The sequence below is a fragment of the Conger conger genome, chromosome 17 (assembly GCF_963514075.1).
Source record: "Conger conger chromosome 17, fConCon1.1, whole genome shotgun sequence".
Classification (NCBI taxonomy): domain Eukaryota; kingdom Metazoa; phylum Chordata; class Actinopteri; order Anguilliformes; family Congridae; genus Conger; species Conger conger.
The window spans coordinates 22802234-22827338 of record NC_083776.1 but is presented as its reverse complement, the minus strand read 5'-3'; the positions used below and the strand labels follow the sequence as shown (position 1 = coordinate 22827338).

At 41.6% G+C, this 25105-nt stretch overlaps 1 protein-coding gene across 4 annotated transcripts in view; it reads left to right on the top strand.

Moving 5' to 3' along the window:
* The window catches only part of LOC133116541 (rho GTPase-activating protein 6), a 103443-nt gene extending 97761 nt beyond the window's left edge, over window positions 1-5682 (top strand). For all 4 annotated transcript variants that reach the window (XM_061226194.1, XM_061226195.1, XM_061226197.1 and 1 more), the window contains exon 13: window positions 451-5682. In XM_061226194.1, the coding sequence (XP_061082178.1) occupies window positions 451-1001 (551 nt within the window). In that variant the 3' untranslated portion in view covers window positions 1002-5682. The remainder of the gene's footprint in view (window positions 1-450) is intronic.
* Window positions 5683-25105: the final 19423 nt, after the last annotated feature.

Below are 25105 nucleotides of genomic sequence, written 5' to 3'. Positions count from 1 at the left end.
CCTGTACAGTAGCCTGCAGGTCTGCCATCTACAGTCAGCCACTGCTTTAAGGTCTGAGATCACAAATATGAAGGGTGGAATATCCAGGGGTCAGAAAGTCCTGCCGTGTGTTTCTTCCACCCACAAACTCAGCCAGCTGATTTCACTAATTAGTGAAGAATTGTGCGAATTAGCTAATCCAGATGATCAGAAAAAAATATTGTGGAGGACTTTCTGAATCTGGATTTTCCATCTCTGAAAAAATGTGATTAGAATGTTCTTAACTGAACATTCTAATGCTGATGTCACAATCACTGCTGGTGACTGAAAGCGATTGAGTTCTAGAACATTCCATAAACCCTGCTCTTCTAAGGGTTAAACCATGTGTTGGGTTCTCATTATAGTAGTGAAGTGTTGTGTTGTTAACAATGCCAGGACCAAGTGCGTATATCTCTTCCCGACTCTCCCCAGGCTCCCATGGGAATGTGTCCGATTGCGGTTCCTCCAGCCCGTCGGAGGGTCTACCCGGTCACCTGGGCAACGGGAAGCAGCCGGTGCGACGGACACAGACGTCCTCCGGCGTAGCAGAAAACAGGCCACACCTCCCGGTGACCCGTGCCAGCAGCACCCCCCAGGGGGAGGCAGGACCCCGCCCACTGCAGCTCAGCCTGGACGGCCAATCGGCATCCAGCAGCTCGGAGGACCTCCCACAGAGGGGCGGGCTTTCCGTGACCCCGCCCTATAAAGGAAAGCCTGCCCAGAGGAACGATGGCAGGCCCCCGCCTCCCTACCCGGGACCCTCGCGACCGGCCCTGTCCGCCACGCCGCCCCCCTCCACACATGCTCCCCGCTCGCCCGCCCCCCCCTCACACAGACGCCCCCTGCAGGAGAGGGAGTCTCTCCACTCCCCCGCCAGCCCCGTGGAGGGGAAGGAGTGGCAGGACTGGCAGAGGGAGAGGTGGCAGATCTGGCAACTCTTATCGTCAGACAACACGGACGCTCTGCCAGAGACGCTGGTGTGAGCGCCTCTCTTTCTCTCGGACAGCGCCCCCCCATGGTGGGACACGCAGCTGCTGCCTACAAGTGAGCGAGGTCCCAGTACGTCTTTCTGTTCGCTAGTTTGTATGTTTTTAAAATGTTTCATTTCATCTATCAATTTCACTTTTTTTTTTTGTTAATGGTTATTTTTGCCACATTTTGTTGTAAAATGTCTGAATGTCTATCATAGGCCTAACTGTCAATTTGACATACCTCAAAAAAAGAAAGGTTTTAAAGAAGGTTTTAAAGTTTGGGAAGCTGTATAGTGAGTCTGAAAATTTACCTGTGGCTGCACTGTAGGCAAATCAGTCATTTCTCTACACCTTAACCAAGTACACACTGTTACATGCTTTAACCAAGTACACACTGTTACATACATTTAGTGATTACAGAGAGGTTCGGTTTTGGGACACAAAGTGAGAATAAGAGTCTCACTGTAGTTGTTTAACATTAGTGCTGTAAATCTTGCCATTTCACTTGGTGACAGAGTGTGTGTAAATAGCAGAGAGGTTGCAGTCAGGGTGTAATTCACATGTAAATGACCTACTTTGTGTAAAGTGTTACCAAGAGTTATTGTATATGTAAAGAACTGTAATATTACCATTATTTCTCCATTAACCAGAACAAGTAACTAATATCAGAAACAGGGCTGTGCATTTGTCCGGTTTCACTGTTATTTCAGTGGGGTTACTGATGTTGTTTGCTTCAAAAGTGAAGTCTGAAGACCCAGTGAACAGTGATGAATTTCGTTACAGCCAGTCTCCAAGGGATTTTGCGTAGCTAGAGCAAGCAAAATATATATGAACATGTTTTATTGGTACAAGTAAAACAATATTATTTGAGACTTTTGTAATGTGGATGGAAACACACTGAGATGTACTTGTAAATTTTATTCTTTCTATACGGTTCTGTACATGCCCAGTGCTCAGTGACCCCTAAAGACAGTACTGTGGGAACAAGACCAACTATGTGCCAACTGCACTGCCTAGGCTATGTTTAACTGTTTTAACTCTATTTAAGTGTCTTTAATATTTTTGTATTTCTTTTGAATTATTTTGCCCGGTTTCTATTTCGTTTGAGCAGAAAACACATTGTTCTCTTTTAACATCACTATTTCAGAATCCAGATTGGTCCTGAATGTATATCGGTACTATATTTTATATCAAAGGCTGCTTGGTACTGCTAGGCACTGCTGAAGTCCTTTTATGTTTTACTCCTGTCGTTGTCCTCTGTCCTCTTCTCTGCAGTGACTCTTTTTGCTGAGGTTTCTGCTGCGTAAAGTGGCCTTTTCGTTGTATGTAAAAGGTGTTATCTGGTGATGTAAACGTCTGCTCCTCCAGACAGAGGTATCGCAGGGAGCTGTGCTTTGTGTTTCCTGTAAACGTGATCAATAGGAAAATGTAAAATAGAAAGAAAATTGTGGTATTATTAAGCCATGTATTTATAAATAGTATATTCTTTTTATTGCTTGTATTTCCCCATGCTGTATAGTGTTGCTATGGGTGTTCGTGTGTGTATTGGTGGGATGCATGTACTGTGTACATGTGTATGTGTGTGTTTGTGTGTTTGCGCACTTACATTTGTTGTGGTGGTCAGAGACCCAGGTCAAAAGTGCTTTCCCATGAGTGTGTGTACAGTCCAGACTTCCTGTGTTCACTGTCCAGGCCAAAGCCCCGGTCTATAAAAAACAAAGTGCAGTTTGTGTTATGTTAAGCCCAGTTTTGTATGCACAGTGTCTATATGTGCCACTTATTTAACACTGCCCACGTTACCACGATACACAGCAAAGCACTCTGTGATGAAGCAAGCCTTCTCCTTTGAGACGTCATATTCCCATTAAATCCCTAACTCTCCATGATAATAATCACCAAACGTATTACACTAGAGTATGTTTAGACAGGGTAAACTCTCAGTACAGCTGATGGGAGGGAGATTTTATTCAGTCTATGCCCTGCTGTAAAATCCAGCTATGCCAGCTTGACCAGGTTGAAACTTGAGCTGGTTTAGCTGATTATAAAGTTGATCTAGTTGGGTATGAGTTGGCCAACCAGTTAGTGCTGGTAGCCTGTCTGAGCTGGCAGCTAGTCAGCCGCCTACCACCTGTTTTAAAACATAACTTGAACTGGTGAAATTTGGGAGCCGGTCTTAATTGGTCAACCAGCTACCAGCTGTTTCAAAACCTAGCTTGAGCTGTTCTTTTCAGCCGGGTATGGATCCGTTTTTCATACATTTTCATAACACTTTTGCATTTTGTGATAGACTTTCAAATCTCACCTGAGCATGTTTGCCCTTTGATATCTCGGAAATATGCCAGCTGTAGCCTATAATGCAGTATTAGCTGATCAATCGTCGTCAGTTTGTAAATGGCACCTGTGTCCGCAGTCAGAGTAAAACCAAGATAGTATTCGATAGACAATTGTGTTCACTGTGAAATGAACGGAATGGCTAACATAGCTTTACAGTTCCAGCTTGTTGGGGTCGTTGCCATAATCGCTATAGAGACAGAATCCCTCTTTGATTCTGGAATAAAGAGCCATTCCCTCTGCGGGAAATCTGCCCTTTAGTGTTAGCTACAGATTTATTACAGAGTACCACCTGCCTGCTCTTAGATCCTGTCCTGTGGTCTGGCCAAAAACACCACTATCAGCATGACTTGGCCTGGAACAATACATCGGTGAACGGGAAAGGCCCTCTGTACATATAATAAAAACGTCTGGGGTTTCCCGGTTAACGGCGCGTTAACATTCTGAGTGCGTCTGAACTGCGGGTGCACTGCACTTAAAGAGCGCATCTAAGATCCGCGAGAGCAGAACTTACTGAAAAAGGATTCTTGGTCAAGTCCCTGCCTCCAAAACAAATAACATTTTTACCTTGAAGGCCTTTACTTGGTCATTGTATTAAAGATTTTCCTATCACTAGACTATCGGCTGCGTGATAAGATACAGTAACTTTGCCTGGACTTTCATTGCCCTCGGGTCAATAGTGGAGTGACAATGCATGCTTGTGTTCTCCACAAAGAAAATAGTGCATTCCATCCACTTCTGTACATTCTAATGTTAATGTACCGTAACAAACCCTAACTCTTCAAACTTGTTTGCGTGGCTCGCAGTGGCAAACATAGTCACAAGTTCTGGCACCGGAGTTGATGCCCCTTCTCTAACCCCGCTTGCTCTGGGTCTTGACTCTGTATTTTACACTTTTATTCACGCTTTTATCTCCATTCATTTATCAAGTAGACCCTGTTGCACATTTTTACCTTGGGATTGCATAGCTTGCTAGCTGGCTAGATTCGTCCTGGAATTTTGGGGGTATTTATATTGTTAGCTGTAATACAGGCCAGCTAGGTAATGTTGGTAACTTGTCCTTAAGTGCACTAAGCCAAAGTCAAACACGAGACCACTCTTGATTACGCTCATTGAAGCTCTACATCATGCTGAGATCAAAGCCCTATCAAACTGGTGGCCCCACCTTCCATCACCTTACAACCCATATTCATTCAGTTCAGGAGGAAAGGCTCCATCAATGCAGTACAAATATTGTTTGTGTCAGAAGTTCGCCGGCCTTACCACAGTCTGCCAATGCGCCATGTCGCCCCCCGGTGGCCGGGCCGTGTAAAGACACATTGGGTTGAATATCTGAGGAAATTCTGTAGTCGTCTTTCAGGACAGTCTTTCTGTTTTGATTGTGTGTAAAAAAATAAATAAATAAATAAAAAGAAACTGGAATTTTTTTACAAAACACACAATCATTTTTAAACGGAAACTGAAAGACTTGCTTCTCCGATCAAAAGACCAAATCTCAATAAATGAAAGCATATGCTTAACTGTTCATTAATTTTAGCCCCAAGCTGAGTGCTTGAACTTAAGAGGAAATTTTTATGATGTTTTTTTTTCTCCCCTGAGGCATACATCTGTTGTTTTTGTTATACCAGCACCTATTGAATGCTACTTTCAATGGTGATCACATTTTGCTGTGATTTAAATATTTGCTGGCAAATATTACTCATTGGGCGTGGGCGAACATTTTGTTTGTTTGAATCTGTTCCTTTAACATGAACTATTTTGAAGAAGGGAAAATATGGGAATGTTTATCATCTTATGGTCATCTCCCAACATGAATCCATGACATCATCATCACACTTTCTGCACAGACAATCACATGTATCTAAAATATGGGTAAAATAAAATGTGTACACTATTTCACTTTATTATGCTGTCACACCAAGACAAAGTGCACTCCCATTTCCTATTTCCATTCCCAGCAAACACACAATGTTCTCATGGTGTTACTGAAAAGATTTGACAATGTTATAACACTGCCACAACATTGCAGCAACATTGTGAGAACGTTTTGTGTGTCTCTCTCGCTCTATGGCCTTATGGTTCTCACTGTGGTTCTCATTGCCGTCAGCCTTTTAAGATGATGAAAACAGTTTAACAATTAGAATTTATTATCACCTTATTTTGAGATGTTAACGCTTTTTGTACCTTGTGATCCAAAAAAAAAAAAAACTGATATTTTTTATTAAGTTTTGTAATATATAACTATGTTTGTATTCTAAATCCAAGTACATTATGTATGGTCTGAAGTTCTTCAAAGGCCTGCTTTTGTGATGTGTACTGTCTTAAGTAAGCCATGATGAAATAAATCTGGATATAAAAATGATTTACAGTGTTTATTCACCGCATCATCACCATTTTATGAACATTCAAGGTCAATTTCAGCTAACTTAGCAGGAGTTTAAACCTCGGCTTTAAACCCGCAGACCACAGAACTGCATTACAATTGGAACAGCTCTCCAAATCTGTGAAATGGGGAATAGCTGTTCCACTGGTAATGCAGTGCTGTGGTCTAGGGGTCTAAGCCTGAGGTTTTAAATCCAGCTAAGCACCCTGCAATTGACCCCCTACTCTCACTTTCAGCACATTTAAAAAAATGTTCCTAGTGAAATGTTGATACTGCCGTTGTGAATATCCAACTCTGGATGTCTTCTTTATGAATTATGAATTTTCAAACTTGCCATCAAACTAAGTCAATAAGAATGAACAGGGCTTGTGTCGAGGAGAGAAAAGAGACCATATTTGGCAGGTGCTGAAAGGTTTTATTGTGTTTCATTGTCCTGTAGTTCTCAGCCCCAGCATTAGGAAGGACACTAGAACTGTTGGGATGGACCTGCTGACTATGTTTCCCAGTGTCCTCGTGTTTACTGAACTAATGTGTATTGATGTCACAGGGAACATCGGGATTATTTAGGTTGAACTAGTAAATGGACCACTCTTACTCAAGAAATAGCTTTGTTGGGTAATGGGTCACATGAAATCCCTGGACAGCTAAAACATGTATTCTTTCTTTTTTACACATTTTTAACCTCTTATATATGAACTTTATGTTACAGTAGTGTTAGTTGTTGTAGTATAGCATTGATGTGTGTCTTTTAATGTGTGTTCTAACAAAAGGTTTGATCGTATTGTCCAAATCAAAGAGCATATACACTCAGTGATCACTTTATTAGGTAGACCTGTACATCAGTTTGTAAATGTAAATATTTAATCAGCCAATCATGTGGCAGCAACTAAATGCATAAAAACATGCAGATATGGTCAAGAGGTTCAGCTGTTTTTCAGGCCAAATGTCAGAATGTGGAAGCAATGTGATCTAAGTGACTTTGAATGATTGTTGAATGATTGTTGGTGCCAGACAGGGTGGTTTGAGTATCTCACTGCTGATCTCCTGGGATTAAAAACATCCAGCTCAGTTCTGTGGGCAGAAGCGCATTGTTAATGAGAGAGGTTGGAGAAGAGCCAGACTGATCGAAGCTGACAGGAAGGTGACAGTAACACAAACTAGCACACATTACAACAGTGGTATGCAGAAGAGCATCTCTGAACACACAACTCATCAAGCCTCTAAGTGTATAGACTACAGCAACATAAGACTTAATAAGTATAAAAATAAGTCTAATAAAGTGCTCACTGAGTGTATAGTCAGAACTACTAAGAGCCTTGCTGCCATCGGGTATAAGGCCTTGTGGACAGTTTTGAATGTCATCATGGGAGACTAGGCCTTGCAGGTACACAGCAGGTCAGCGTGGATTGAATGAGGCTATTTTGTTTTGGATTATGATATACAAATGCCTGTGAAATCAATTGGATGAATGGAATTGTTGTAATCTTGTTGGATCTATTTCTGTGTGTTTGTCAGCCAGTATTACCTCTGAGTTTTCAGACACTGACCATGGAAGTGTGTGACTGGCTAAAGTGGGCGATCAGGTGGAGTGTGTGATCCCTATGAAGGATGCAATGGGGTAAGCTCTGTGAACACTTCAACTGTGTGATTAAGTGAAGATCTGAACCCATACAGTGTGTATCATGCTTCATTCACAGCCTATATCTGTGGCTTATGAAAACATATAATTATGTTTGTGATCGTTTTTACAACTGAGAGAAAAGGCACAGTGGCCAATGTACAGTGTTATATCAGAGACAATGCAGTAACAAGTAAATAACCTTCCATTTGGTATATTATCATTTGGTATAATATGCCATTGTTGATGGCCAGGGTGGTTGGTGTAATTCCATCATATGGGCACTAGGGGGAAGCATCTGAGAAAGTTTTAGGTAAATCTAAAAAACAGTTCTGTAAGTATTTTGCCAAGTTTGACATTCCTCTGACTCATTGCTATGCCAGAATAAATCCATCTATCAGCCTGTACTAATGAAAAGAATCAGAAGAATTGGCCGACTCATGGGAAAATGCAGGAGTCTTTGCAGCAGTTTGTCACCACACACTGCATGTTGATCTATAACATAATGCATCATTCCACTGACAATAACTATAAATATAAACATTTATAATATATTGTTTTATTGCCATGCAATATTTTTAAAACTACAATTGCGATGAGAGAAATCATTTGAAATTGTTTGAAGAATTAAATGATTTTATGAAGTATTTTCTAAGCATATACTGTCTAATAAATATTTTAGCATATTGTAAGAGTAAAACAACTTTCAGTTCTATAAAAAAAATATATAATATCTTATAGAGTATGGTGTGTCCACAGGGTCTGCACCTAAACTCAACCATGGCTTTTTCCAGAATAATTCATTGATAATTTAAAACTATCTATATTATTTTAATGTAGCTCATGGTTCCTCTCATACCTTTCACAAGAAAACAAAAATACCTCCCCTCGCAGATTTACATATCCAAAGCCCCCTATCCATCATCTGCATTACATTTGGGAACACAATGAAATATGTGTATGGAAACCATGGAAACGGGTTTCTCACATGAAGGCTGCTGCAGATCCACAGCCCTCCGAGCCCCTCAAACAAATTATTCACTCTGGGAAGCGCACAGATATGATCCCCACTGCAGAACTGGCTTCTTTCTACAGTCTACAGGACCAGGTTAAACCCTCACTCTACATCTCACTGTACAGAGCACTGAGGACCAGGTTAAATCCTCACTCTACATCTCACTGTACAGAGTACTGAGGACCAGGTTAAATCCTCACTCTACATCACACTGTACAGAGTACTGAGGACCAGGTTAAATCCTCACTCTACATCTCACTGTACAGAGTACTGAGGACCAGGTTAAATCCTCACTCTATATCTCACTGTACAGTCTACTGAGGACCAGGTTAAACCCACATGTGACATCTCAGCCAGCAGTCTACTGAGAGCAAGGTTACACTGTCACTCTACATTTCGACCTACAGTCTACTGAGGACCAGGTTAAACCCGCACTCTACAGCAGGGATCACCAAATCATGGTCCTTTAAAGCCAAACATGCTGGTTTTCTACCCTCCGGTCAGGTGTGAAGACAGTAGCACTAATTGGTCAGTTAATTACCTTGGAGAAAAGAAAAGAAAACCCAGGCTGGATTTGGATTTGAGGGCCAGATATGATGACCCCTGCTCTACAGTCTACTGAGAACCATATTAAACCCTCAGCCCATCTCTCAGCATTTAGTGCTTAATCAACTGCCTGTGAGTAAATGTACAGAACTGGTCTGGAAAGCCCCTTCCTGTTGTACAGGACGAGACAATGTACGCAGATCTTGGCTTTCCAGACACACCTGAAAAGCTTCTACTGTACTTCAAAAAAGTGTAGATGAAACTGCACCTCAGAAGTGACTGGTGAAACATAGCCGTTCTTTAGTGTCTGGACATGTGCTCTGATGCGTTTCGTCTCCCTTTCATCCTCCTCAATTTGTTAAAAGAAAGAGTGAGTGACTAATAAAGATTTTAATAAAAGAGAACAGCACGTGCCGCTCTGTCCTGACCTGACCTCAGCATTGCTGGCACGTGTGTTCTCTCAGGTTCCCGGTCCTCCAGGAGGGTGATGTAGTGCTGGCCACACCTAAAATCTTTGGACAGAAATACTGAGAATGCACAGACCACCTCCCTCCCCACCCCGACTACCCAGAGAGCTCTTGTGATGGAAGCCAGACCAACTGAAGTAGGACATCTGGCCTCCTCCTGTCCAACGCAACGCTGTCACTGCCAGAGAGGGCATTTCCTCAACTGTGAAAAATGCAGCAAAGCCTTATGGGTCGTGTCGTCCCCTGACTCTGGGAGTCGGGCTCAAGTTGCTGGCGATGTGCACACGGTTAGGAGTTTTCACCAGAGGGGGAAAGTCCAGGTGTCATGTCATGGTCATGTACGTATCTCTTCCACCTATGAACTCAAGCTGCTTTCTGTAATTTCGAGAACTGCTGAATAATTGTGCTAATTAGCAAATCCAAGTGATTTTAAAATACTGGAGAGGACTTTCTGAACCTGGATTTTGCATTATTTTTTACTCCACTTGCCGGTCAACACTAATGGAACACCATTAATAGTCTGTAGGGGGAAAAAGCTTAATGTAGACTTTTCTATCTTAATACATGTAATTTTCTTATCATAAATTGAAAACATTATTAAATATAACTCATGTTTGCTCTTGAAAGCATTTTCTTTTTATATACAGCAATTTAATCAAATATGTTGTGGAGGACATTTCTGACCCATTTCAGATCGAGATTTGAAAAAGGCTACAGTTGGAAAATAGTTGAAAATCAATCACCCCAAAGCTTATTGGATCTGGACATTTTGACAGAAACAGGATAAAAGGGGGAAAAAAAGCATTTGACAAACAGTTACAAAAGGACCAGAAAAAGGAAATTAATTTCAAACAAAAGTCCTGACTCCATGCCCCAGTGTGACTCTAACAGTCAATCTCTGTTTGCCTAGTTGATGCTGTTTGCAGATCTGATCCATTTGTGAGAGCACATTCAAACAGTAATGAAGAAAGATCAAAAGAACAATTCCTCAGCCTTGACCTCAGTGAAGCGAGAAACTATCAGACAAATGCACTTAATCAGAGGGCTTAATGGAAAAGCCACAGAATTTGCTAAATTTGATCTCTTATCTGTGCTCTGAGCGGCTGTGACACTAGTCATTATGAGATAGCACATCAGCACTGTGACCTTGCTCTTGGCCCCATATTTGGACAACATAGCCACCGGCAGGGGGTGTGAAGGGGTCTCAAAATGCCTGGACAAAACGTTACTGTTTGGGGGGAGGGGGTGCTTTATTGGCCCTGCTTTCTCTTTTAGAAATATGGTTGGTGCTTCCGTTTCAGCCTTGGCCACTACAGAATAGAACAATATTGTCAACATGATTTCCAATATGCAACCAACAGCAGATAATAACAGTGGGGTCAGCACATGGCCTTTCATTTTAAAGAGAGGCAAAGCTGTTTGAATGCGTTAAAGACTAATAACGATAATAATAAAAGCAATAACTACAGCAACAGCATTAATAATAACACCTCCACAGCAACAGCAGCGGCAGCAATAATTTTATTCTAATTATGAATATAGTACTCAAATGTGAAAATGCCTTTATAAAAATGTGCTATAGTGACATTACACAGTACTGCCTTGTAATGAGACCAACGGGGTGATGAACTTGTTGTAAAAAGTCCTGCAGATTAAAGAATTAAGGAAGGATTAATTGAATCCCAATCTTCTTGCAGTGCATAAAATCTATGAAGTGGGAAAATAACCTTAGGGAAGATGATTCCCAAATCCCTAATAGGTTACACATGTTAATTGGGTGGACATTTTCAACAAAGCTGGTGTATAAGGGCTGTCTCTCATCTAGAACATCTTTTTGCATTCTATTCTCCACCAGCAACTCATGGACACGTCTAAGAATAAATTACAGAACAGCTTGTGGTTAAGCTGCAATACTTTGACTTGTTACTCAGCTAATGTTCTTAAGCTGTCAAATGAACAAATTAATTTTAAAAACTGGCAATGTGTCAGCTCTGACGAAGAATTACCCAATGAGCAAAAACTGGAATCTTGATGCTTTCAACCAAATGTAGCCGGGTTTTCACCTGAACGCCCAGACGGCATTTCACCGACTTTTCACCGCAAAAAATGTCCGCTGGCTGAAGAAAGGAAAATAAACAATGCTATTCGTGCGAGTCTCACAGTGGTCTGGTGAACCAAATTCCTCAATGTCCTGCATCATCAAAAAATAGATCAGCAGGATCCAGGAACTATAATCCATGTAAACATCTCTCTACCTCAGGCCAAAACATTTCACTCACAAGAGATTCCCCCCTGGTAAGTGCCAAACTGTGCACTGGCCATCCTCCAGTCTGCCCCAAAAGGCTTTGAAACTCTGTATGATTTCAGCCTACCTCAGTAAGAGATTAATCTGATTGTTTTATCGTTGTTCTCACAAAATCCCATTTTTTTGTGCTGAATTCCCCTAAACGGGCGTCCAGTGATTCGCTGTAAACGTATCATTACCTCCCTCCCTGTGCCTGCATGTACTTCTTTAAAACATTCCTCTTCTCCCTCTGCGGTGGAATGACCCTCAGATCTTTTTTTTCCCTCTTTCATTTCGCATTTGGCAACACAGCTTTAACCTCAAGTGAGTTATTTTGTGGCAGAGCGAAGTTTGGGCTTCCCGCGAGAGAAACAGTGGCAGGAGGTGAGCGGCCAGGGCTGCTGCTGGATGTCATATGTACTGTACTGTAGCCGTAGAGTAGAGGCCTCCACCAGGCACTTCATCCTGCCTGACCTCACATGAACAGAGCCCCACCCTGCCTGATACACCACGCCTACGGTCACCTCTATTCCTCCATCTCATGGGCTTACATTCTGCCGATGTGCACATTTTATACTGAAATAAATATTCTGTAACAGGGGGGGTCCAATCTCATCCAAAGAAGGGGCTGGTGTGGGTGCATGTTAGGATCAGGGGTCTTGATGCTTTGTGCTTTGAAACATAAACCTACACCGACACTGGCCCTTATGAGATAAGATTGGACACTCTTGTTCGATAATGATCTTGTATCATACTTGTATATTCTTAATAATAGCTTTAATCATCCAGTATGTACTAGTAAAAGTCACAGAGGATGTTTACGTGTTACATCGATACGTGTGCCTTAATTTCATTCCTATACTCATAATTTTAAATATTTCTCCCATGAAAAGTATCCGGACTGAGAGGGAATTTGTTTCTCTGCCGGTACATTCCATGCAAGCGCCACAGAATTAAAACAAAAATGTGAGCTTTCCCCAGAGACTATAAACATATTTAACACTCTCTCTCTCTCTCTCTCGCTCTCTCTCTCTCGCGCTCTCCCTCTCTCTCTCTCTCTCTCTCGCTCTCTCTCTTTCTCTCTCTCTCACACACACACACACACACACACACACACTACACTCTCACTTAATCATTTAGATTTCTGAGTTCTGTACTAACTGCGCAGACACAGACACAGACTTTTAAAGCAATCCAGCTCTAATTCTAAAGCTGTTTGGCTGTAGTCAGTGTGTGAAACGGACATATAATAATGATCTTGGTGTTTCACAGCTCTTGTGAGGTGGGCTGTTCCAGCTGAAACCAATCTGACTCATGTATTGAGCTTGGTTCCTATCCCTCTGTAGTCCTGTCACACCCCTATGTTTTGGAAAACGCCCAGTTCTGCAGAACTTTGTGTGAACTGCGACCATGAGCACAAAGCAGCCCTATTTCCCAGCCTAATAATAATCCCCCATTGGTAACTCGATAGAAAATGGCTGAATGTTCATCTTGAATTTCAACTTAATGCAGCTGTTAGGGACACATTTATCAACAGCTCAGTGTTCTGTATGGGAATTAGGAAGACTAATTGACATGCAATTTATGCACAGACAGATGTTTCTCTCTACCCTTGTATGTCTGTGTGTATGAATATATTTGTGTATATACCTGCATGCATGTGTACGTGCGTGTGTGTACAGTACATGTGTATGTATGTGCATCTACCTGTGCAGATGTGTGTAAGTGTGCGGCGTGTTGGTGCTCTCTGTTTCGTGCTGCTCTCTCGGGGGTCCTCTCTGGTGCAGCTGGTTTAACGGAGAGGAGCCAGCTCCATTTTCTGCCTCACATCACCACATCAACCAGAACAGCCTTCCCCAACTTCCCGCCACACGTCTGCTTGGAATAAAACTTGGGCTTTGAGGCTGCCGCTTTTGTTTGCAGTGAGAAAACAAAGGTACCCAGGACACGATTCTTCTGAACGTTGCATGCGATTACAGCCGTGGCAGGATGGCTGCTAACATCTTCCACATGAGGAAAATCTCACGAGCAAAAACAAGACGTGGTTTGATCTCGCTTTCCTCCGAAAAAGAACCGTGACATGAGTATTTTATATGCAGATACCCAAATGCCCTGGTTTAGGCCTAAAGCTGTTGGACAGAATGAGGATGCTATATGAATATGGGGCTAAGAAAAAAGCCTTTGTGGACAGGAAGTCAGTCACCTCTTTGCTGCGACTTCCTCATTTGTCACATCTCTTTCCTTTAGTTAAATTAAATTGAGACATGGCCTGGCTTACATGGCAATGAACTAATTCATTCACTAGTGACCAACACTAATGGTTCAAATATTTGGTTTCAAGTTGATTACGTTATTCTCACACAGGGGTGTCGCTAGGGATTCTGGACCCCCTGAAAGAGTATCGCTCCCCCTTTTTTAATCCAACTGGCCCTCTCTATCTGTCGGGCCCCCCCAATCTGTGGGCCCCTAGAATCATCACCACCTTTCACCCCATGTGTGCCCTCATATTCACACAGCAATGTTTTATCCACATATTGTATATCCATGGAGTTTGAATTCTTGTTGATGGTATCTGGGGAAAATATGATGTAGATACGATTAGTTTGCAAACATTTATTTCTTGGCTATAGATGCCAGCTGTCTTGCTTTCTAGTCCTGGAAAGCCACAGGGTGTGCTGGCTTTTTGTTACTCAGCAGTTAATTGATCAATTAAAGTAGTTGATTACACAGTGAATCACCTCACCTGGTTTCATGGGTCTGAATCGGTTGCTGCTATTAAGCAGCACACCCTATTGCTGGACCCTCCAGGACCAGGAATGAAAACCACTGGCCTAAGCCAATTATGTTGTTTGCACACCAGCGGAATGTCCACTTGACTTCAGACAACCAAAAAGTTTCTTGATGAAGATGTTGGTCCTTTTTAGACAATTCAGCAGGAATTATCTGTGCAGGTCTGCATTGTATAAATCAGAAAAACAAAACAGGACAGAAGAACACATTGTAACCAGCCAAAGAAAATAACCAGAATTATTATATTTTTCCAAAAACATAGTTTAGGTTACACTGAAGCAAAGTATTTGCTTTAATGTAGTTGTAGCTTGATAGATAGAAATATTTGCATTCATCAACATAAAAAAAAGAGCAGTCTGCTTATGTAATTAATAGCTTCATTCTGCATTCAGTTTTTCCAGCATTGGTATTTCCTGTTATTTCTCCATGGGCATCCAGTGGGGTTATATTTCTTAATGGTATTCAATTTTAAATGCTTTAAACAAGTTGTCTCTAAGAGTTGCCAAACATCACCAAACATGTACATTGAAGCTTACAAGCTCAGATAGAATATAATCCCTTTGGACCATTTCTAAATTAAATCCTTTCAGATCAGCCACAGCCCAACTGTAATAACTTTGTTTATTTACACGGGTGCCCACTGGTTTGACTTCTTCAACCAGATTGGCTGAACTGCCATTGTGCGATTGAAGGGCTAGGCTTTTTTACAGATGTTATGCTGATTGGTTTAAAATACACACACACACACACACACACACACACATACACACACCACTCCCAACCTCCCCTTGGGTGTAAGATTTTCCAGATGGATTTGTCCTTGAGCATAGCTGTCATAGTTGGATTTTCATTTGTGAGCCAAATGGAAGTTGACAGTTTATATTTTTCTTATTTATCTTTTGACTTTTACAAACAAATGGCTGTCTTTTACATCAGGCAGTTCCATCTGAATCACATCAGTAACTCATGCCACGTTTAGAAACAGGGGACATTTACCTGCAGCTGCTGTATTTGAATCATATTTACTTTCTTAACCACAGCCGAGAGATTTGATATCACTGTCACAGCTGCCTGGAAACTCATGCATTTCATGTGCCACAGAGTAGATCAAAGCAATGACAGTTTTAAAAATGTAAAAGATAATTATAGAGATACCTCACTCGTGTTCAGTGTTGTTCAAATTTCTTTGGGAAATAAGTTATTTGTAATCCAGTAGGGAAATTGGCAAACACGTGAACCTTATTTAAGTGGAAGTGATGGTTACTCTGAATCACAGAATTCCAGGCTACTCACAGTATCAGCTAAATTCTGAAAAGACAGGGTAAAAGGTCTTAGCTGAGAGAGTTTGTTTATGTGGGTTTTTTCTCTTTAACTTTCGGTCCACAGGAAACAGTCCTTGATGGTAAATTTCCAGGGAGGTGTTGTGAGTGACTATAAGCTGTGTGCGTGTGTGTATGTGCGTGTGTGCACGTGTGTGTCTGTGTGTTTATGTGCGTATGTCTCTGTGCTTAAGATTGACCTTTGGAAAGGAGGCCTCTCAGATATCCACATGTCCGCAGTAACATTCCTCCCCCTCATGCTTAGTTCATCAGACAGAAGGCCCTGCCCTGCCCTGCCCTGCCCTGCCCTGCGAACACGGAAGAGGGGCTCCTCTGGACAGATCACAGACCACAGGCTGTCTGAAGGTGGAAAATAAGAATTGCTAAAAAATATATATATGGATAAAAGTATCAGAGCGCACCACTACACCTGAGTCATGACAATTATTTTCCTCACTTTCCGTTATTTACATCTGCAAGCCAATGGCTGGATACAGATTGACTCAGGTCTGTGGAAGTATAACATGGGTGGGTTGCTTCTCCCTTGAGCAGGACAAATATTTTGTCCAGATGTTTTTTTTCTCCAGAAGAATGAACAGCTTGTTAAAGATTAGCAGATTTTTTTTTCCAATTCAGTTTTTCCGGTCTAATTCCAAAAGACAGTGATGTTAGTTGCCCTCCTGTGTTCTAGGTTGAACTGAAATCTGTTTTCCCTTAACGATTAAGAATTAATGATCTACACATAAATAAATCCTTAAGGGCTTTGGGGGAACAGGAAGAGTGATATTGTTTGGACCAAAGTCCTTTCCAACACCTGGCACCAGTCAAAGATTCATTCACAAATTGAGTGCAATGTACTGGATTACAAAAACAGATGCTAATTGACACATTAATGTTTACCCCTGGACTCAATCTACATTTGCACTCTATGTTAGCTCACAAAAATGCAGTTGTTACAGTTCAGTGACTTCGTTTTCACCATTAAAAAAGCAACACTTGCATTCTTTTGCGAGAACACATTCAGAATAAATGTTAATTGCACCCAGAGATGAGTGTCAGAGTAGCGTGCAAATGAAGAAATGTCTTTACTTCCGGGAAATAAAGTTTCAATTGCTTAGGTTAGCGCAATTGAAGCAATGTACAGTATGGAGAAATGATGAAGATCCTGGATTTCGTCTTTGTTTTTTTTTTAAATGGGCTATAGCTATGACTCAATTATGTGATGGCATTAGCCAAGCCCAGCCCTTGATTGAGGTAAAACCCGGAAGTGATCAGGTAATCGATAAATACTGCGCAGCGTAAAACTGTAAAGATTATCCCCATAAACAGACGCTGTCGAGTGTACTATGCATGTTGAACGTGATTGGCACCGGATTGAGATGTGGACGGAGGATAACATGTGGGGGAGGTGGGGTTGGACAACCAAAGAGCTAACACTCTGACTACAGGTGCAACATTTTAAAGTTTAACTGCATCTTTCCGAACCAGCGAATTGCCTAGGCTACCTAATGCAAGTGACATATAATTATGTGCAGCAGCATAACATTAACTTCTAAGAAGGTTATCCAATGAGTATTAACATGAACAAATAAAAAACGTAATACAAATTATAATAATAGAAGTAGTACTTCGGCCCTGTTATGGTTACTTAGCTAATCCATATAACTAGCAAAAAACAAAAAACAAAACACAAAGTATGCAAAAACAATAGTGAAGTAAGTCTGAACAATTGATAAGGAGTATAGGAAAATAGGGAGATGCAAGATTTATTAAATTCAAGAAGGGGTGGGTGTGCTTTTTGCATCGGAAGGCGAAGATTTATCTTTTTCCGTTGAGATATTGCCATAAATATTTCTCGCTGCACACTAGTGTCTACGGCGACTCGCTGACTAAATCTGACTAGCTTTTGTTCCAGTATATGCATTGGGTAGTTGGACAGTCCCTTGTGTGACTTCACTAGCCGAGACTATTGCTATAATTAGCCATGTGTATGCCATAGGTTATAATTGCACTTATGTATACATGTTTTACTATCCGGGGTATTCTAGCAGCCAACCGTTGTATGCTCGTTGGGAAATTGATGGACTCTTCAAGGGTTCAAGTTTATCCGTGAGATCACTCTAGAACTGTACTTTCCTCTCGGGTCCCTGGTTCTGATTTGCACTTTATTGTACGTCGCTCTGGATAAGAGTGTCTGCTAAGTGACTGTAATGTAATGTAATGTAATGTAATGAGACATTATGAAGGCATCCCTTGGGTTCCTCCGTATTTTTGCTCGTTCACGAGAACTAGGCTATTTTTTAAATCGCCTTCAGCAACATTGTGCATATTTAAGCACTTTTAATTTTATTATAAGAATTTGTGTGTGTGTGTGTGTGTGTGTGTGTGTGTGTGCGCGTGTGTTTGAGGGGAGAAAGAGTACATAGACATTCGCCGAATCGTATGCCCTTCGCCCACGATCCGCAATCGCAGTTCTCTCACAAACCAACCCCAACCCGCCCCCCACCTCTGTTTTCGCGCAGCGAGTAGTGCTTGGAATACAATGTGATGTAGCTTCCTATGACTGACAGTTTAAGCAAAAACCAATGGATTTTTCGACACCACGCATTACACGGTGGCACATTCTCGCCAGTTTATTGGCAACATGGGAAGTAAAAGGGGCTCGTTTGGTGCAGTTTTTTTTTTTTTTGTTGTTGATACTTTTCCACTTCCAGTTCCAAATACCAGACATCCCCGCGGTTTGCTGCAGCAGGGATGTCAACCCCTCAAATTAATTTAAAATTCAGGAAACGCTGTTATCAGTTTGGTGTTTTGTGTCGCTAGTGAAACATGGGGGAAAAGAAAGAGATGCGTCTTTTGCAAACATAGTCAAGTTCAGGCGTGTCTACCGTGCACCTGGCAGGGAGAAACGACAGCATTTCTGTGTTTTTCCAGGAGAGAAGCAATGGGAAAATAATTGCTCAGTCTTAGAAATGAGTAACCTGAGTGAGATGTATCTCTGATGATGATTTCGCCTCCGAGAGAAGCCTGTTTATCCTGGCATGAGCTGATCTCTTCAAGGCCCGTCTTCTGATTGGCTGAAACTTTCACGGGGGACGGAGAGGGGAGGGGGTGTGCGGACCACTGTAGTGGGAACTACTTCATCTCTGAGACAGGAACCAGATATCCAGGATGTAATCTTTTTTTTTTTTTTACATTTTTAAAAATGTAGTTTTTTTGTACAGTCTGTGGTTCACTAACAGTGTGGGCCATGCTCCAGGGGAGTTCTGACCAGCTCAGAGGAAGTGATGTCATCAGTCATGGAACTGTGTTAATTACACATTTTAGTCCCAAATCCAAATTTTGGATAATAGCTCGTGCTGAATTATCTTTCTTTTGTCTTTAAATAGCAAGATAACGCACAAAACCACACAGGCATCTGTGAACCAGATTACTATTATCTGCTGTTCTGGAACAATACTGTTCTGTGCATCTGAACAATGTCAGAAGTTTCTGAAGTCTTGTGATGTCACTAGGACCACAGAACCAGTTGGAAAAACAATGGACTTTGTTATGTTTTGTGAGAACTGTGGGAGTGAAATTAAGAACAGAATATGTGAAGAATATTATATGCTGATTGCTGGCTGTGTGTGCTGATCATAGGATGTCCACCCCTAGCTGCCCCAGAGTGCTAAACATGCCAGGCAAATGCCCTCTTCCTTTGACCAGATATGAAGGCTTTGCCCCAAAAGTGCATTGTTACTGGAATTAATTAATTATCTTTTTCATATGATGCAACTGATTCATAACCTGAATCAGTAGCCATAACTGTCTTTCCACAGGAGATGCATCAAGAAAATTGATTATGATAAAATGGTGGTCATGTCTTCATATTTTCGAGAACGATGATGACCTCTCTGGCTTCACAGCGAGCGCTTGCCACAGCCCATTTAGACGAGGGAAACCGAGGCAATAAATCCTGCTCCAACTGTGTAATCATCGGCTCCGTGTCTCAGGGAAGTTTGGAGTGAAAGCAGGTGATAATTAAGCGGAACTGGTGCTGCGATAATAAGCAGTCATTTTATTTTATTAGAGGCATTGAGGCGGGAGGAATTTCCTCAACATCATGAAAAGGGTAGTCTTCAAAATCCCGCTCGTCGACAGCATCGACACCCAGCCCACAGGGTGGCTGGTTGTGCATTAATACGCAGGTTCCAAAAGTGGGGCAAGAAAGTACCCTGTGAATGATTCATTATCTGATAACGTGTAGCCACAGGATCTTTTGAGCCGATGTGGCCCAGGCCTGAAGCTGAGTGCTGCTGTGCTTATTTCTGCTGAAAAACACTTCAAACTTCAGCATAGTTCCTGTTTGATCCTGTTTATAAATGTCTACTATGAGGAGAATGTGATTTGGTTTTGCGGTAAAATGTTTTGGGTCACGAGGGGCTGCTTGCCTAGTCTTAAGCTACAAGTATGAGAAGCATGTTAGAAATGAATTCACAAGATGGTTGTCGCTCAAGCCTATTAGAAAACACTCCCGTGAGTGATTGCACAAGGTCTTTAAGATGTTTTTCAGATGTAATTTGAATTCTTGTCAATCATGTGTCACTGTAGTGAGGCCTTTTCCATCCCTCGCAGGCTGCTTGTCAGCTGTGCCGGAAGTGTGGTCCTCAAAATAACCGCAGCTCAACCGCACCAATGAAAAGGAACAGCAGTTGATGGAATGCCTTTCAGAGGAGACATACTGCATCATCGTTCGGGACCTGGCCTTGGAACCTAAATGGCTAAATGTTGCATGTTTAGGTAGGACACTGATGTTGTAACCTTGAGCAGCTTACTTACCCTGAATTTCTTCAGTGTATAGCCAGCTTCAGATACTATGAATGCTGTGTAAAAATACAAAAGCTGTGAAATGCTCGGAATGAGAGCATCTGCAAATTGCATGTAATATAGTGTAGTGTAGTGTCATGTAATGCAACGTCACGTCATGTCACGTCATGAATGCTCGTCTTAAATTCCCCCACAAATGTGCCAGATAATGGTGCTGAGAGTAGATGACCGAAGAAATACAACTGGCCACTCCAAATGGAGGAAATGTAAAAAAGGGGTTAAGGCCTACAGCCTGCCTTCCGGATCGCCTGTATCTCTCTGTCCTTCCCTCCCGTCTTGTTTGATTTGAATATTCAGTATTCCCAAAACTGATTAGATTAGCTTCTAAAGCCTCCACTAGACATTAGGCAGGTCTGCATCCCTAGGCCTTAGTTCACGTCTAATTAGGGGTGTTCATACATATATGCACAAACGTAGGTTTAGCAGTGTACTCTGTGATCCTGGCTGGTGGGAGTGATATGTAATTTCCATGCTGAAACGGTCTTCTCTTGCAAGAATATATTTTCTCCTGTTATCTTAGAAATTCCGTGTGAAATATGCTGCACCATTCAAATTTCTCATTTTTGTGGAAACCTTTGGGCCTCTGGGATCTTGATGGGCTTATCGGAGAGTTGGTACTCGCCGTAAGCGTAGTGCACTGTAAGCTCTGTAAGTGTAGGCTGTAGCTGTAGTGAGAAGCACGGTCTGTCCTTCATTTGAGGCTGACATTCTGATAATACTGTGCGCCAATGGGTCAGGTAAGGTGGTCAGGCGGACGTTTTGGGGTTAGGGTCCGATACTTCTGGTATAGTCTTCCCTATTAAATAGAGCAGCAAAGGCTAAATAGTAGCAAACTACGTAGTGTTGAAATCTGGGTTCAAACTATGCGTTTCATGGTTTACATTCATACCTACAGTACTGTGCAAAGGTTTTAGGCAGGTGTGAAAAAATGCTGTAAAATAAGAATGCCTTAAATTTTTTGATTTTTGATCAATTAACAAAATGCATGAACAGAAGAAATGAATGAACAGAAGAAAAATCTAAATCAAATCAATATTTGGTGTTACCACCCTTTGCCTTCAAAACAGCATCAATTCTTCAAGGTATACTTGCACACAGTTTCTGAACTCGGCAGGTAGGTTGTTCCAAACATCTTACACTAGCCACAGCTCTTCTGTGGAATTAGGCAGCCTCAAATGCTTCTGTCTCTTCATGTAATCCCAGACAGTCTCGATGATGTTGAGATCAGGGCTCTGTGGGGGCCATACGATCACTTCCAGGACTCCTTGTTCTTCTTTATGCTGAAGATAGTTTTTAATGACATTGGCTATATGTTCGGGGTCGTTGTCCTGCTGCAGAATAAATTAGGGGCCAATCAAATGCCTTCCTGATGGTATTGCATGATGGATAAGTATCTGCCTGTATTTCTCAGCATTGAGGAGACTTCTGCTGCCCCAAACTGGCAAGGAACCTGCACCATGCTTTACTGTTGCCTGCAGACACTCATTCTTGTCCCGCTCTCCAGCCCTTCAGCAAACAAACTGCCTTCTGCTACAGCCAAATATTTAAATCAGTCCAGAGAACCTGCTGCCATTTTTCTGCACCCCAGTTCCCGTGTTTTTGTGCATAGTTCAGTCGCTTGGCCTTGTTTCCACGTCAGAAGTTTTGGCTGCAATTCTTCCATGAATACCACTTCTGACCAGACTTCTCCATAAAGTAGATGGGTGTACCTGGGTCCCTCTGGTTTCTGCCAATTCTGAGCTGATGGCACTGCTGCACATCTTCCGAATGTGACGGGAAGTCAGCGTGATGTGTCCTTCATCTGCTGCAATAAGTTTCCTTGGCCGACCACTCCTCAACGTTGCCCGTTTCTTTGCGCTTCTTCAACAGAGTTTGGACAGCACATCTGGAAACCCTTGCCTACCTTGAAATTTCTTTCAAGACCTTGCTGATGCAGTATAACTACCTTGTGTCTTGTTCGCTGTGCTCAGTCTTGCCATGGTGTATGACTTCTGACATTAAACTGTCTTCAGCAACCTCACCTTGGAAGTAGAGTTTAGCTGTTTCACCCAGTTTTAACCCTCCTACACAGCTGTTTCTGTTTCAGTTAATGATTGTGTTTCAACCTACATATTAAATTGATGATCATTAGTTCCTGTTTGGTATAATTGATTATATATACATTATATATGCCTACAAAATCCCTGACTTTGTGTAAGTGTACTTGATTTGATGCTGGTTTGAAGGCAAAGGGTGGTCACACCAAATATAGATTTGATTTAGATTTTTTCTTCTGTTCACTCACTTTCCTCCTGCCGAGGACTGATAACATCATCTTTGTTGCGTTTGGTATGCAAATGACCGTTCGCTCATAACTACCATACCACATTTTGAATAGTAATGAAAATCTGCTTGGTAATCACTTGCTGATGATACGGAGCCTTGCAATTTTGTGGTTGCAGAATTATTTAGAGTAGTTGTCGCTGTTGTTGTCTATGATGACATGTGCTAGCATAGCATTTAGCAGTAAACCAGAAATGCACTTTACCTTCCCATGCAGAGGAGGAAATGGCACATCTGGCAGTTCCACACTGGGAGGGAGAGAAGGAGTTTTATAAAAAGACATATTTTTTCCACCACTTTCAGCTCCATTATGATGGAGATGAAGAAGAAGAAGGAACAGAAGATGAAGAAGAAAAAGAAGTAGAAAGAAATGTGACAGGCACATTAAAGTTCTGTACGCAGAAAGGCAGAGTTCTATTATCAGGAGATTGGGTGGTGAAGATAGATGGATTTCCACTCTTTTTTCACTCAGTCTTTTGACTCGTACAGTAACTGATCCCTACCGGGAGGTCTCTTGGCTTTTCTCAAGGTTAAACAAACTCAATAAATAAAAGCAGGCCATTATAAAATACTGTCAAATATATTCTTTTTAAGAAATATTCACTTTTACTTCAATATAATCAGGTAAAGATACAATTGTAATGTTTTATTTGAAGTGCACACAAGTGTCTTTTCCACAAAGTGGGTCCCATTGTGATTTCTGTTATTAAAACCCTGCCATTTTATGAGATGCAACTATACCCCAGTGGAAATGTGCCCGAGATGGGATCTGGCTGGAACTAGCCTCTGTTCCAGCTGGATATTGGCTGATGGTCTGTATCAATGGGCTGTCCAGCTGAACATGTCTCAACCATCTTGTTGCCAGCTTGACCATCTCTAGGCCATCTTAAAATTAGCCTGACCAGCTTCAGACCAGCTGGACTAGCTCATAACCTGGCTGGAACCAAGCTGGAATTTTCCTCCAGGGAATGCTGAAATTAATAATGGAAAAATGGTCCTAGTGAGACTACATACATTTACTGAATCCATATCGATTACAGTAACATATTCATTACAGCATGACTTCACTTCCTTGTTTCCATAAATGTGGAAGTCCACATCACTTCTTTCAGAAGTAAAGACCTCTGTGGAATCTAGTTAGATAATCCTTATGGGTGTATATATCTCAAGCATTCCATGAAATTACTTGCACCATTATTCTCTGTAAATGAATGCAAGGCCTATACATCTATGTCTTGTGTATGTCATGTGTGTTTAGAAATTCCTGTCAGACTCACCCGGCCTCACACACTGTTGGGCTGCACACGGCAAACATGTCAGTTAATCAACGGACACTGGTCTAACCAGTGTTCTGTGTGCTGGGATGAGGAGAAAATACTGTCAATTATTTAAAGTGTTGTCTATCTATAGTTTAGTTGAGCACTGTGAGAAGACCCCTGTAAAATAAATAGTACATTAACTGATTATTGGAGAAAGGCGCTGCACTGGTTCTGTATATGTTCAATAGTGGGCAGTTTTAAATATGACGCTTTCAGATTCCATACACAGGAAATGACCCTGTATTAAATTGCTCTACTGAAGTTGGTTACACTGTCCCAGGAAAAATATGAGTGCAGCAGGGACCTGAACGTACTCTGTTGAAACTTTAATTTGATTGAATGCAAATGTTAATTTAAATTAAATATTAACATTTTGTTTTGTAGCATTCCATTGCATTAAATTTGCAGAGGCCCTCGTATGCTTCTGTAGTAATTCAGATGGACCCTTCATATGGAACATTCATATATTAATAATAAGTCAACTGTGGCAATGATGACTTGAATTTTGTAAGTGTTTAAAGGCTGAACAATCAAGGAGCGAATTGGGAAGAATTCAAATGGACTTTCCCCATTCGCCCAGCTGATTGTCCCTGGGCTAATAGAATGGCATTATTTATAACATTTCTGTCATTAAAGCTAACGGTTAATGACATTAGTGTGGACATTAATGTTCATGAATCTCTGAATGTTTTAATCAAACATGAATTAGCCCCCTCGACTCCAACCCCCCTCCACCATCTTTTGAGATTAAAAGTGATCAATAATGCATTGGCATCAGTACGGAAAGTGGTCAGTGTGCACACTGCATTTGGCACAGGCTACTGCTAATGCTGCCAAATGTCTGAGAGACCAC